General features: G+C 30.3%; 2 protein-coding genes across 5 annotated transcripts in view; one reads left to right on the top strand and one right to left on the bottom strand.

Moving 5' to 3' along the window:
* The window catches only part of LOC111622554, an 18,294-nt gene extending 7,369 nt beyond the window's left edge, over positions 1–10,925 (top strand). The window contains exons 3-5 of the mRNA XM_023364967.1: positions 6,405–6,553; positions 7,345–7,548; positions 8,876–10,925. Coding sequence (XP_023220735.1) covers positions 6,405–6,553; positions 7,345–7,548; positions 8,876–10,717 — 2,195 coding nt within the window. The 3' untranslated portion in view covers positions 10,718–10,925. The remainder of the gene's footprint in view (positions 1–6,404; positions 6,554–7,344; positions 7,549–8,875) is intronic.
* A 254-nt stretch (positions 10,926–11,179) lies between these two features.
* The window catches only part of LOC111622542, a 71,222-nt gene continuing 68,146 nt past the window's right edge, over positions 11,180–14,255 (bottom strand). Inside the window, exons 12-17 of one of the 4 annotated variants that reach the window (XR_002756288.1) lie at positions 12,983–13,108; positions 12,794–12,902; positions 12,493–12,728; positions 12,381–12,414; positions 12,182–12,297; positions 11,180–11,729 (exon numbers count right to left, since the gene is read on the bottom strand). Coding sequence is in view for 3 of the 4 variants with exons in the window: in XM_023364944.1 (XP_023220712.1) it covers positions 12,227–12,297; positions 12,381–12,419; positions 12,493–12,728; positions 12,794–12,902; positions 12,983–13,108 (581 nt within the window). In the remaining variant the exon portion in view is untranslated. Of the gene's footprint in view, positions 11,730–12,181; positions 12,298–12,380; positions 12,420–12,492; positions 12,729–12,793; positions 12,903–12,982; positions 13,109–14,255 lie in introns of all 4 variants that reach the window. The other 3 variants (XM_023364944.1, XM_023364945.1, XM_023364947.1) reach the window with 3 other exon arrangements.

The raw sequence follows: 14,255 nt of genomic DNA on the forward strand, positions 1-14,255 counted from the left end.
CACTCAATATTGGCCCAACGATTCATCATACAAATACATGACAATATGTGACGTCACCGTTTGAAAATATCAAAAATTAGGCATCTTCCCTTGCTTACCATCTTACCCCGAATCACTCTATGTGTTGCAGTCAAAACCAGTTTTTAGTTAGGATGCGTTTTAACTAGTTAAGACTAGTTTATACTGGATGTCTTTGTTAAAATCCGTTTTGTCTAGTTAAAACTAGAATTTACTGCTAGTCAAAAATGAATTTGAGTTAAAACTAGTTTTAACTAGACAAAACGGGTTTTAACAAGGACATTCAGTATAAACTAGTTTCAACTAGTTAGAACGCGTTCTAACTAAAAACGGGTTTTGACTGTAACATATATATACATTTAAAATAATGTCGAATGGTAAAGTAAATTAATTGTAAAAAAGCACGTGTTTTTACCTTAAAATTGCCGATAGCAATTAAATATATTAATAGGCAATTAAATATATTAATTAACCCGAATTTGCCAAGTATTTAAATCGATTTAAACGATGTAATGAAAACGAATTCTAATATGATAATAAAGGAATTTACTCTTGTTTAGTTTATAAAGGGAGTGAAATTATTATCTCCCTTTCTAATAAGTTTAAATAAAATGAAAATTTTCTCTTACAAAGAGAAGATCCATCAAAAGAATTACTCAGGAAATTGTGTGTGGGATCCTTTTATAATATATTGTTTTCCCTGTTTTATCAATTTTTCTGCCCACCTAATCTACCAGCGATACAAAAGTGTAGAAGATTAATTTATAATAAAGCAATTAATAATTAATTATGTTTTATTATTTTAATTCTATAAATAATACGATTAGATATAATCGAAACTGCAATAACGGCCAACCTCTAAACGACGGCCATTTTTTCATGAATTGCTTTTTTTTCAAATGCTTTAATAACCTCTAAACAAGGACAATTTCTTATATTCTTGCCAGTGGTCGTTGTTCAGAGGTTCTGTATTATTTTAGGCTTATATACAGCTTTTTTTTAAAATAATTTAAAACAAAAATAATTAATTTTAGATGAATTATTTATAAATATTTAATTCGTATAAAACTGAAAATTAAACGTTTTCTTCTCTTAATAGATTTTACTTTCTTACTGTGTTTAATTTAGGCCTATATTTATGAGTTTGCATTCTAAATTTCCTTACTTTTATAATTATAATATTTATTGAAAAATAAAATTTAAATTTCTTTTATTTCGGATAGAAATTCGAACGAAAGTATGTAAACTCTTATTAATTTCCTTCGAAAAATAGAAATTCGCTTCGACAGACGGACGTTTTCTATCATTCCTACACACTTTCTCCCTCACTTTATTGATAATTACACCTTATTAGATTCTATTCTTTATTATAATAAGGTAAATAATTACAATATAAATAAGATAACCATCATCCACATACACACGTCTACGTTGCATAACGATGAAAATAAATGAATATCGGGTTAATTAAATTTAATCGTTTCTAAACCGCCTTTCTCGTAAAAATAATTAATTTTAAAATACTTTTCCTACCGATATTTAAATTTATGGATTAAATTCCCATATTTAAGAAGTCGTTTAAAACAATGGTATGAATGATTCTGGGTTAAGTAGCCTTTGAACTTAGTTAATTGGTTGATAAACTGAATAAATTTTAACCATGAAACTCGCCTCACTAACATGATTTACTGACCTTACAGGTCATTTTCTGCTCTCATTCGTTCTTCGTGTCACAAAAATGCCAGAGTTTCTTTCTAGATATTCTTTCGGATGAATAGTTACGTTGGCAAGATTTAAACTACATTTTTCTTCTCTAAAAATTGATATTTTTACTTGTTCAAACGTAGCTTTAAAACCCATTCCACACTATACTCAATTGACTAAACGGAGATTATTTATAACTCTGGATGATAATTCGATGAAAGAAACTAATTTATATGATTAAATATTAAATATATGCAAATAGAAGAAGAGTTTTTAAAATATAATCTTCGACTCATTTATTATTTAAGACAACAAATTAGTAACAGAAGAGGGAATTTAGTTTTTTTCTTTGGTTTTAAATCTTATTTTTCAGAAGGTTATGAAATACTAAATTACCACTTATAAATTTTAATAAGTCAAGAATTTATATTTTTACACGATATTATAATTTATTCAATTAAATTTAAGTAGAATAATGTTCAGAAAGTAAACATAAATAGTGTCTGGTTACATAAATTTATCTTTTAACTGCGTTAATTATTGAATTGTTTTTATGACTATCGTTCGTCTTCCTTTACAATTAAAGGAAGAAATTAATAATAAATCTCTCGGAAATGTTTTTTTTAAATTAAATTTTATAATATTTTAAACTATATTCGAGTTACTATAGCAATATATTATATATAAAATATATATAAAAAAAAAAGGTTCATTCGTTTAGCCTAGAGCGGATTAGATTTCTTTTATTCTTTTCTTTTTATGATTATAGAATGAACTTTGTTAATGATGTTGATGGTTTAAAATGTTAAATTTGTTTTTAATTATTTTATTTTCGATTTAAATAAAATTATTTTTTTATATTTATTAAAGATGCGAGAGATAAAATTGCCATTGGATGAGATGGGAATTCTTTTTCATGCCACGTTTAAATGAGGTTTGAGATCATAAAATACCAAAATCCAATTAGCAACGTTTTTTTTTGTTTTTTGTATTAAAGTACGTTATGTTAATTTATGTTTTATGAGTTTAACATTAATAATTTTTTTTTTCATTATTTTTCGATACATAAATAACTTCGTGTAATTTTTTCTTTTAATTTTTAATCGTCGAAAAATTATTTTGTCAGTTTTTCTCAATTGTAAGAGATAAAATAACCGCCCATAAATGTAGTTAATAATTAGTAAATAGAAAAAAAAATTATCAGATGTTTTATTTATTTATTTTTATAAATATCTTTAATTAAAAGAAACAGGCTTTCATGGAGAAAAATTAAAGCAATAAATTAAAAATCGCTTTTAGAGTTAGAAAAATGTGTTTTAATTAATTAAAATACAGTTTTTTTCCAGCTTTTAATGTTGTCCACGTTTATTTAAAACATGAAAAAAACATTTTAAATTCTATACGATTTTATTTTTAATGTAAAACTCTTATTATTTTTACTGCAAAGTTAATGATAATGTATTTACTAAGTGATGAAGATGATAGAGAAAATGTCATTACAGTTAAGTTTTTAATCGTGGTCTAATGAAAAGTATAAATTACTTTCCGAAAAATATATCTTGTATTAAATATATACTATCGTAATGTTTTAATTGAAACAATAAATTTATATAATTTCTTATAACTTCTCTAAACAGTAAAGTGTTCAGAGAAGGATTCTCTATACTAAGCTCTTTTGGAAAAAGTTAGAAAAGGAAAAGAGCCTATGATAATTTAGCACAGATATATCCTAACTTATTATTTATAACCAAAGAACATTTATCATAGATAAACAAGGTAGAGAGCGTGAATTATCTTCCCTCATCTCATTCCAGTAAGTGTTGGATTAATGAGAAATATCGCTCAACAGATGAAATACAATTGCTTTCGCATCCTTCCGGAAAACATCTCAATTTGTGCTTTCATCCAAATCATTTTCTTAATCAATTATACTTTATTATTCATTAATATGAATTATTTATCTGTTAAATTCTTTTTTTTCAAATGCTTTAATAACCTCTAAACAAGGACAATTTCTTATATTCTTGCCAGTGGTCGTTGTTCAGAGGTTCTGTATTATTTTAGGCTTATATACAGCTTTTTTTTAAAATAATTTAAAACAAAAATTACAATGTTACTTCATTTAAAATTTATCAAGCATATTTATTGTTTTAATTTTAAAGAATAAAATCTTATTAACGCTTAAAATTTCATAAATATAATTCTAGAAACGTGTTAACTATGGATATTATAACGCTCCTCTCTCTCTCTTTTTTTTAAATATAATACAGATCTTTTAAAGTAAGCTTTTAGAGACGTAAATCGCTATCAACAATAATGTTCTCCTTAATTAAATCCCAACGTAATTGTTTTAATTACTACCAACTACCGAACTCTTACCATTTCACATTAATATACTAAACATTAACGCTATAATGTAACGCCCAATATAAGTTAATATTCTCTTTAAGATAATGTAAATATACTTTATCATTACATAAATGATAACATTTACATAATTCATTAAACCACCTTTACTATTTTAATGTATATGTTACAGTCAAAACCCGTTTTTAGTTAGAACGCGTTTTAACTAGTTGAAACTAGTTTATACTGAATGCCTTTGTTAAAACCCGTTTTGTCAAGTTAAAACTAGTTTTAACTCAAATTCATTTTTGACTACAGTAAATTCTAGTTTTAACTAGACAAAACCGGTTTTGTCTAGTTAATTTACTGCTGTATATGTTTTGACTTTAGATAAAACTAGTTTTAACTTTTAACATTAGTTAAAACTAATTTTAGCTACATAAATATGTTTGNTAACCACCAAAATTTAAAAGTATCAATGCCTTTAATATCAAAACCTCTTTGCAAAATTTCAGAAAGTTTTGACAAAAGGCACAGGAGTTATTAAGCTTCAAAGTGGGCGAACAAAGTCGTGTCCTTCCAGACACACTAACGTCCACACATATAGAAAAAACTCCACGTTTTTTTACATTTGTTGACGTTTCAACGTCCCGAATCCAAAAATAAACATTTTAGAGGGGTATTCTTTGACCGATCTCCATATTTTCCTATTATATAGGCCTATATAACAGCAAGAAAAGTAAAAATTGTTAACAAATTCATACTTAGTGGCTAAAAATGTATTTTTCTTTATGTTAAGTTCTTTCTCTTGTTAATTTATGTAAATTGTAATTAATACTTTGAATTCTCTTGAATAATTAACAGTTTATCTAATTAGTAATTTCGTGAGAAATTTTTTTTTTCTATTGCCTACGTATTCGTAAAAGAAAATCTATTGAGAAATTCATTGATACGAAATCTAATTGAGCATTATTCTCCCTAACGAGAAATTGAAAAGTATATTGTATTTTATTCTCTCTTCTACTTTTTTTTTCTGTAATTTTCTACATTCCGACATTTTATATTTATTTCGATCTTCTTTTTATAGTCGATTCTGTGAAGGCAAAGTAGGAAAACTGTTGCTTTTATATGGGTACAATTCTAACGAAAGTTACTTCCACTGGATATGTTAAGGAAGATATCAATTCAGAGAAGAGATACGTTTCTGCTCTTAAAATAGAAAACTTTACCTTAATAAAATTCTATTTTACTTCGGTGACGTTTCTACTTATGTACTTAACTGATCTCCATTATTTAAAATTTAAAGCATTGTCCATTCTGAGTTATGATATGATCCAATTTAATTGATTGTCACTAGTAAACGTTCATACACCATTGAAAACGTGATTAATATGAAAACTTTATTCTATTTTATCCACTCGAATGTATGAAAAAAAAACAAAGTAAAACAGATATTATTGAAAAAATAAAGAATTATATTAAAAATCTTCTATCGAAAATTCATTTCTTGTGGGAGCAATTTTATAAATTATTTAATTTTTCTTCCAGATAAAACTTAGAAAATTGAAGAGAAATGAAACTTTACTATTTATTTTTAACATTTTTTCAAGCTTCAATGGATAGTAGAGTATTTCAATTTTATAAAATATATATTTATCTTTCATCTCTAACCGTTCGAAATGTTAAAATTGTTTTATATAAGAATATTTACTTTATATAATAATATAAATTGTTAGAAGTTTCAAAGAGATTTCCTTAATTTATTTGACTTCATCCATCTACTTAACACGACGTCTCCCTGTCGCCATTCGTATAAGTGTACTGTACAGTACACTGTTATTGATGAAGTAGTAAATATACCCGAATCGTTTCTTAAAAGTAGTTATTTTCTAAAAGAAAAAAATATTATTTTTACTTAAGAAATTGTAGAATATTATTTTATTAAGGTAAGCAATTATATATATATATAATTAGAATGGAACGTGATTATGCGATAGATAAGATCAATCAGACGTTAAAGAAATGAAAGAAAAATGTAAATTGCCTTTAACGTTATCGAATTGTTCGAGTTGTAATGGTTCTTTGATGAAACTTATCGCAGATTGCTTATAATTATTCCAAGGCGAATCGACTATTCAACACTTAATAAGTCTCACCATGCCAACATCGAAATTCTCATTAAGTAAATAATAAATTTACATTGATTCCTGTAAAGTAAGATTAATGGAAGGAAGTACACGTCATTTGATCAAAGCTTGTTATGTAGACGAGAAGTGGAATAATTCGTCGAGACTTTTCAATTGAAACTTTATTTATTTATTTATTTTTTATTGCAGGTATCTACATTTACGACACCTGTGGCCTAGAAAACATCGCAATGCGACAGCTCTATCGCCTCGTAACTCATGTTGGACACGTTCAGCCTGCTTCTTGCGTCGATAAAAGAATACCTCCAATATTCGGTAGAAAAATATCATTTTTCAGAGTTATTTAGCCGTAAACATAATCCAAAAATGTTGGTTTCTTTTTACCTTTATTCACAAAACATTACTTTATTCAGTTGCAAGTTTAATGAAATGCGAATTTAAATTCCCCCCCCCCAAAAAAATTGATTTTTTGTTTTAAATGTATTTTACGTGGCATACTTCATTTACGGCATATATTTACAGTTAATAATAAATCGTAAGAGTAGATCGGCGTGTAACATTATCTTCTACTATAAATTCTTTTTAGACTCATTTCGAGCGAACCAAACCAATGCTATGCTATGTCGAGCATCTATAGACTCTATACAACGTATTCTTGCAGTCTATCATGCGAGGAATGATTGTAGTAAGCAATTTTTTTTTTTCTTCGGAAGCTTGGAAAAACTGGAACTACATCATCTAGGATTAGAAACGTAGTAAAGTAGACCTATCTTTTGAATTTTTTTTTTATTTCTTCGGCACGCGTTACATTCTCAAATGGAGTTTTGTGTCTCGGAATTTATTGGTGACCGACGATGCTTTACGACTCGACTTATCGCTCCATTTCGATATTCTACACACGAAACAAGAAGAAATGACGATAACCGTAAAATTCAGACGATTTTCTATGTTATCAGTAAATTTTCTACGGTCGAATCTACGAAATTAAACTCGAACCCGACTGATATATATTGTAATCTTTATTATTAAGAATTAATTTGAAAATTTATTTGTATATTATTATTAAGATTAAAACGAGATTAACTTGGTTCAATATAAAACGGAAATTTCTTTGTTTATAAACTTTCAGGCAATAGTAACGACATTAATTCGTTTTGAATTATGGGACGTGGCCGTTATTGTTGCAGACGAGCAACAACGTCAATTGGGAAATGCCTTTTGGGAAGAAGCAGAACTGGCTGGAATTCGTGTAATTACTGTAGAATTACCGGTGACGACAGAAAACGAAGTCCCAATTACCGAGTCCATGCTCGATATACTGGATACATATAAGGTGTATATATATATATGTGCAATTTTTTTTTTTTATTATGCATTAACTAATTTCATAGTCTATTAATGTGCCCCTCTCCGATTATATCTTAACAATCCTCGATAATATCATATTAAGAGAAGCGAAGAAAGTTTTATGCCTATTGTAATTAGTGATAATGTAAAATTAGAGCTGGTAATGCCGTACGCATCCCGACCATTCATAAAATATGTAATCCGATCGGCCAAAAAAAGCACATAAAAGTATTCATGGTTGTGGCGGACATTAGTGAATTTCTATTAGGTAATGTGGATCGTGTTATTTCTGTAACGATTTCGGCCATTAAACATACAGTACCATGACAACGTCGTCGTTGGAAGCGAATGAAGCTAATTTCACTAATGGTGTTCAGTCGAGCCATCGTCACAAACCATCATTCTGTTAACTGATGTTTTTACTCTTAATGATATCAATTGTATTAAGAATATTCTACATTTGATCTTGTTTACTCTTTAAAACTATATTGAAACTCGTAGATGCTACTCGAAGGACCGATAAATATTCTTTTCTTAAAGATCCCATTGAAAGTCAAAGTTTCGGTTCCTAAAGTAGCTCGTACCTCACTCTGATTATGTCTATTTAAGGCTTTGTTTCAAAGAAAAAATTAGTTTTTTTTCTATTTATTTTATTTCGAAACGATTGCGTGATTAAATTAGAAATGAATAATTAATTAGTTTTGAAGAGAAAATTAAAGACAGGATTTAATCTTTTATTAATCTGACTTCAAAGATCTTCTATATTTTTACTTTTAAATTATTTATAAAGTAATTAAAATATATATATATTTTTTAAGTGTATTTCTTCCAGAAGATTATTTTCATTCGAGTAATTCTCTCTTAAAAATATATTTTGGTTTCTTATATTTCTTTTATATTTTTGATGAAAAGCTGTTCTATTGATGTCACGAGTGTACACTAAAGTATTCGTGACACGCATCCTTCACGCTACTTGACCAGCCTCAACAACGTATTTGACTAATAACTTTTAAAAGCATAATAAAGTTTTTATTATAAATATAAATTAAAAAGAAAAACAACATAATTAGAATTTTTGAATAAATTAGATGTTAAAGTCTATACAATAAATTTAGGAATGTAAAATATAAAATATATAGATGAGTGCTTTGCAGTATCATTAAAAGTAGTCGAATTTTTAAAAGAATCTTGCATTTGGTATTGCCTTTATTCATATAAATCAATGTTACTTGTAACGTTTGAAATGCTAAAAGATTGAGATATTCGAATTTTAAATGTAAATTAAAATATAATTTGCATTTTTATGATTTCAGGCATCGCCGAAAGGAGTCGTGGCTTTGCTTTCCCCTCATCAGGCCATCAAACTTCTAAAAAATTTCGATCCCGAGGATGCCGAATCTCTATACTGGCTTATCGTAACACCCATTGATATATCAACAGAACTTAAAGCAACTTTGAATCCCGTTCAACTTAATCTCTTATCCAAAGTTTTCATGCTATCACCTAATTCTATTTATATTAAAGAATATCATAGCTATTTTCGCCAGTTGCTGACAGAAGAAGAATCTTTGGATCACCCTTTAGTGGCCGAATTAGTTAAAAAGTCTAATTTGTCTTTACACAAGGATCCGTTGGATTTAAAGAAACATATACACGTAGAAGAAATCCGCAATTCTTCTTTAGAAAGAGACGTTTCCAACACGGTCAAAGCTATTTGGTCTTTGGCTGCAGCCATGAAAAACGTTCAAAACAGAATTTGTAGACGAGGCACGGATTGTTTACTTTATTTAAGAAAATCTTTGAGTTCTTATATAAATAGAGCCATTAGAAATGTGGGATACACGCTACACGGCACGGGAGCTTCGGCACTAGACGGTAACAAACTGCATTTTAGCAAAGATGGCTTCTTATCCACTACTAGATACGTATTGAGGATTCTAAATAGCGGAGAATCTCAAGAGATCGGATGGTATAGCGATGATTCGGGTCTCGTTATCGATCCGAATGTATTAGGTGCAATCAAGAAATTCGATCAGACCGATCTGTATCGGAACCATTTATCTCAATCGAGTCTGAGATCGGTTTCGTTAACGAGTCATCACGAGCCAAAAATGAATCATCCGAGAGCAAACGTTATTCCCGAAGAGAGTAAAAATCCTCCAGTTGTGATTAGCGAAGAGCCTAAGGAAGAAATTATCGACGTGCGCGACATAAAAGAATCGAATTTGGCATCTTGGATAGGGCGCCCCTGGGCTCTAACCATTTTAGGATTGTCAGCAGTCGGCGTGTTGTTTGCTTTATACGTTTTAGTTTTTCTTCTAGTGAAAATGTGTGAAGGAACGTTAAAAAAGAGTAATTTATTACTCGGAATTTTGCAAATTTTATCTGTATTGAGTTTATACGGGGCGGCAACTTTATTGCTTTTTAAGCCGTCTTCATTTATATGCGGATTGCAGAGATTGGTACCGAATGTGGCCTATTCTTACTGTTTCGGCGTTTTATTGCTGAAATCTATGCATTTACGATCACAAAAGACTATAGGATTAGGCGGAAGCGTCAGCAATCTGAATCAAGTTCTTACGTTATTGTTTATAGTGGGTTTACAGTTGGCTTTAGAAGTACAATGGTGGATATTACGACCGCCGTTCATTGTGGTTGCCGAAGACGAAGTACGATGTGTTATGTCCAGAGGTGATATTCTTTTATCTCAGGTGTACATCGTTGTTTTACTATTACTGGTAGTGTTAACAACCTTATCCGTGCATAACGTGCCCTACAACTACACGGAAGGCAAGAGTCTGATAGCCACGTCCGTTATTTGTTTAGCAGTTTTTATCGGTTGGGCGGTAGCGTGTTGGATGCTAACAAATACCGGAGATAGACACATTGCCGCTAGTTTAGCCCCCATTGCTACGGCGGCTGCGGTCCTCATTGGTATTTTCTGTCCACAATTATACGCCATTCACAAATATGGTGTCTTTCCGCATAAAAAACTCTCGTATACCGATTCGCTGTCAACGGTGTTTTCCGTGTTTAAAGAAGTGGATCAAGCAACCGGAAGGGGTAAGAAAGGAGCTAAGACTCTAGAAACTAGAACTGCCCAAGGGAAAAGAAATCCTGCTTTTTACGACGATTTCGCTTCAGCTTATCCTTGAGAAAAAGCGACACTTTTGAATATTAACGAAAACATCGATGACGTCGATATCGGGTCAGCTTAGGTCATCTAAGGATGTAGCGACTACCATCGGGATTTTATGCAGCATAGCGGAACAGGGATAGAAAATCGATAACTTTGATACCTGTACATCGGATTTCCGCTTGTTGTATTTGACACATCATTAATTTATTGGTTTGATATATTGTATTTTCTGTAACATATTAAAAACTGTTTAAGATTATTATGTTTTGTACTCCTTTCCAACGATATTTTAATAGGAAAGAATGAATTATTTATGGTCTCTGTCTACTTTTATATTCCGCACAATAAAACAGGTGTGCGAGTTTTAAAGAGGTGCAACAATAACAAAGCTTACATTTCGGATGAAAGAGCGATTGTGTCTCTTCTTTCACACACGTCACGAAAGAGAAGAATTTGAACGAAACAAACAAAAAAGTAATTTGAATTAATAAATTTATTTGTGTCAAAACCGACAGAATGAATCGTTTTTAGAGAAACAACAGGTTATATGTAATTTCGTGGGTCCGTCAAAACTTAGCCAACAATGGCATTCAGCAATATGAACATGTAACGCAAAAAAGTAAAATCCCCCGGAATTCGGGAATAATTACTAAACAAAGTACTTCACTTAACCGCTATAATGTGAGGAAGAGACAACATCAAAGTGAGAATGTCACGTAGTGCAAAACATTTGAATTATTAATAAGTCTTGGACGACACACCGTAAACAGAACGTAATCTTTTGACCCGCGAGGTATCAACAAATCACCCTCGGAATGGTCAGGTAACAGGAGATATGTTTGACAATCGTAGCACCTTGATCGTTTCTTTCTAAAACAACGGGAATGATTGGATAAACTGCAACAATTCACCAACTAGTTGTAAACTATTGATCTTTAACATAACGTAGAGCCGCTATATGATATAACAAATCAGCAAATCACAGCCATCTTCAACCGCCTCTCACCACATCCAATATCTTCTGATCACTGAAATGCCAGCAGAAAAATTAATTGGTTTATAAAAAAGAAATTAATTCATTTTTTTTCATTAATAATTATCTTAACTTTATACTTATATAATGATAAAGTGGACCATTTTTATAACGTAATATTTTGTCGTGTTGGCATTTTAATCGTGGTTAAACTTTTGTGCCTAAAAGAAAAGCAGTATATGAAAGAGTACGCTAAAGCTAAATTATTTAAAGTTTAAGCTTTTTAAACAAAAAAATATATCTCTGAATATGCGAATTTTTTTTGAAAATAAGCAAACAACTCATGCCTTCACATTCAGTCGATGTCGGTAAGCAATAGCTGCAACAGCAGAAGCTTACGTGGCGAATTTCTTATTTTTTTAAATAAATATTTAACCTTAGGTTAAATATTCTTTTTCCGAACATTATTGTAAATGTTTTAATTCGTAAACGAAGCTTGTAACTCACAGCGGCATATAGAAGTAGGTTATTTTCATGCGGATATTTTACGCATCAGCTGTCACGATGTTCCATGCTGGGATGAGCTGCGAAATGGTTGCCTACGTAGCGAGGTAAAGTTTGCACTGACAATTAAAAATGTTTAATTCATTTGATTTATACACATAGGTAGAAGAGAATAGAGACAATATAATAGATGATAAATTACCTGTAGTTCTTCGATAGTGTTCCCTGTTGTTCGTCTGCGCTAGAGCAGAACGTTTTGATGAAACGTAAGTTAATTATTAAACTTAATAAAGTGGCGAAAGTGTGTATCGTACCTTTATCTACAGCTGCTAAATGCGAAGAAGTTACGTTGTTGTATGTAGGGGTGGAGATCGAAGATGGAGTGCTGGCGGGCGAACCTATTTTCCTAGCGGAGAGAGACGAAGGTGAAGGAGTTCGACCCCCGGGAGTTCCAGCTTTCAACGAATCGGATGGAGTGGAGCATGGACTAATTCCGTCTCGAGGACTGATGCTCTGATTCGAACTCATCGGCTCTAACATATTGAAGTCACTGAAACAGTAATCTCGAGGTTAAATTTACGCAAAGAAAATATAATTAATAATAATTAAATTCACCTTCTGATAACGATTTCGACTTCGTCGGCCGTCACCGAAATAATTTTTTGAACTTCTTCGTAAGTTTTTCCGGTTAAGGGAACACCGTTCCATTCTAATACCTGATTACCTGAAAATCGACTGGAATAAACCAGGGTTTTCTATCGAATATCGGATTGAGAATTTAAGAAGAAAAAAAAAAAAATCTACCTTCCTTGACTTCTCCTAGTGTTTCTACCACACCACCGGGACACACTTTAGCTACGTAAGCTCCCATAAGCCCATTTCCACCGGGTATTTCTTTCCCTCCGATCACTTTCATTCCGAGGCCATTTCCTAAGAAAGAAGAGATTCCGAGTTATTTCTTAGAAACCTCTACTGCAAAATTCGAGATCTAAATATTTGTGTGGAAGCAACCAATGCCAATCTGCAAATTGCATAGTAATTCTTGCTTCCTACGTTATGAATCAGAATGGCGTTGGGATTGAAGTATGTAGGAATTATGTAGCTGGCAGTTTCGATCTTTATTGTCGGATGAGTTTCTTGGAAGTTGGACGAATTCCAAATGATTCTACCCGAATGTAATAAAGGAAGATAAATTCCGCCGATAGAATACGTTAAGTTCATTATGCTTACAAATAGATCTTTGTAGCAAAATACTTAAATTTGTTGCAAACTTTATTCATTGATTTAAGGACCAATGTTCCTATTAACCGGGCAGGAGAATATCTTCTTTTTTTTTATCATCATAAACTTAAGTGTTGCTTAGGTATTTTCGTCGATATTATATCGAAAAAAATACCATATTTTGTGAAAAATTTAACAAAAAATCGATTCCTTAAACAAGAAAAAAAAATCGATCAAAAGTTTCACAGATAATGCTTTGAATAAGAATTTCTTTCGAAGTATTTTCTGACTAAACTTTAAATCATTATTTTTCTATATTTAAGGTTTAAAAAAATAGTCCTATTTGTAACATACGTCATTTTCTCAAACTAATATACCAAAATGGAGGTGCCCAAAATTGGCATCTCTTTAAAGTCAAGCAGAAAATGGTAAGTTTCAGTCGATTTTGCTCGAAATGACATTCACTAAAAGGAATTTAAACATTTTAAAGTTTAAAAAAAACCTTTCAATCTTCAATTGTATGCAATTTTGTATTAATTTGTAACTATATTTATGTAAATTAACTACAAAAGTTCAGGGGATTCAGGGAACTACATCAACATTCGAAACAGTAAAAAAAAAAAAAAATTATTTTAAAACTTTTTAATAATAAATTGACGATATTCTATTTTAAATATTCAATTGGTAAAGTTTCCAGTTACTTTAATAAAAGTATTAAATCTTAATCTATATTTTAAATTAAAATTGCAATTCGTCTATTGAAATTTTATAAATTCTGTATATTTACTAAATCGAAGAGGAAGCGTGTTTCTCTATTATTAATATGGAACGACGTTTATATTTATCATTCAAGGCT

This window comes from Centruroides sculpturatus, unplaced genomic scaffold, assembly GCF_000671375.1.
Source record: "Centruroides sculpturatus isolate CEXI.00-Female unplaced genomic scaffold, Cexi_2.0 scaffold345, whole genome shotgun sequence".
Lineage (NCBI taxonomy): Eukaryota > Metazoa > Arthropoda > Arachnida > Scorpiones > Buthidae > Centruroides > Centruroides sculpturatus.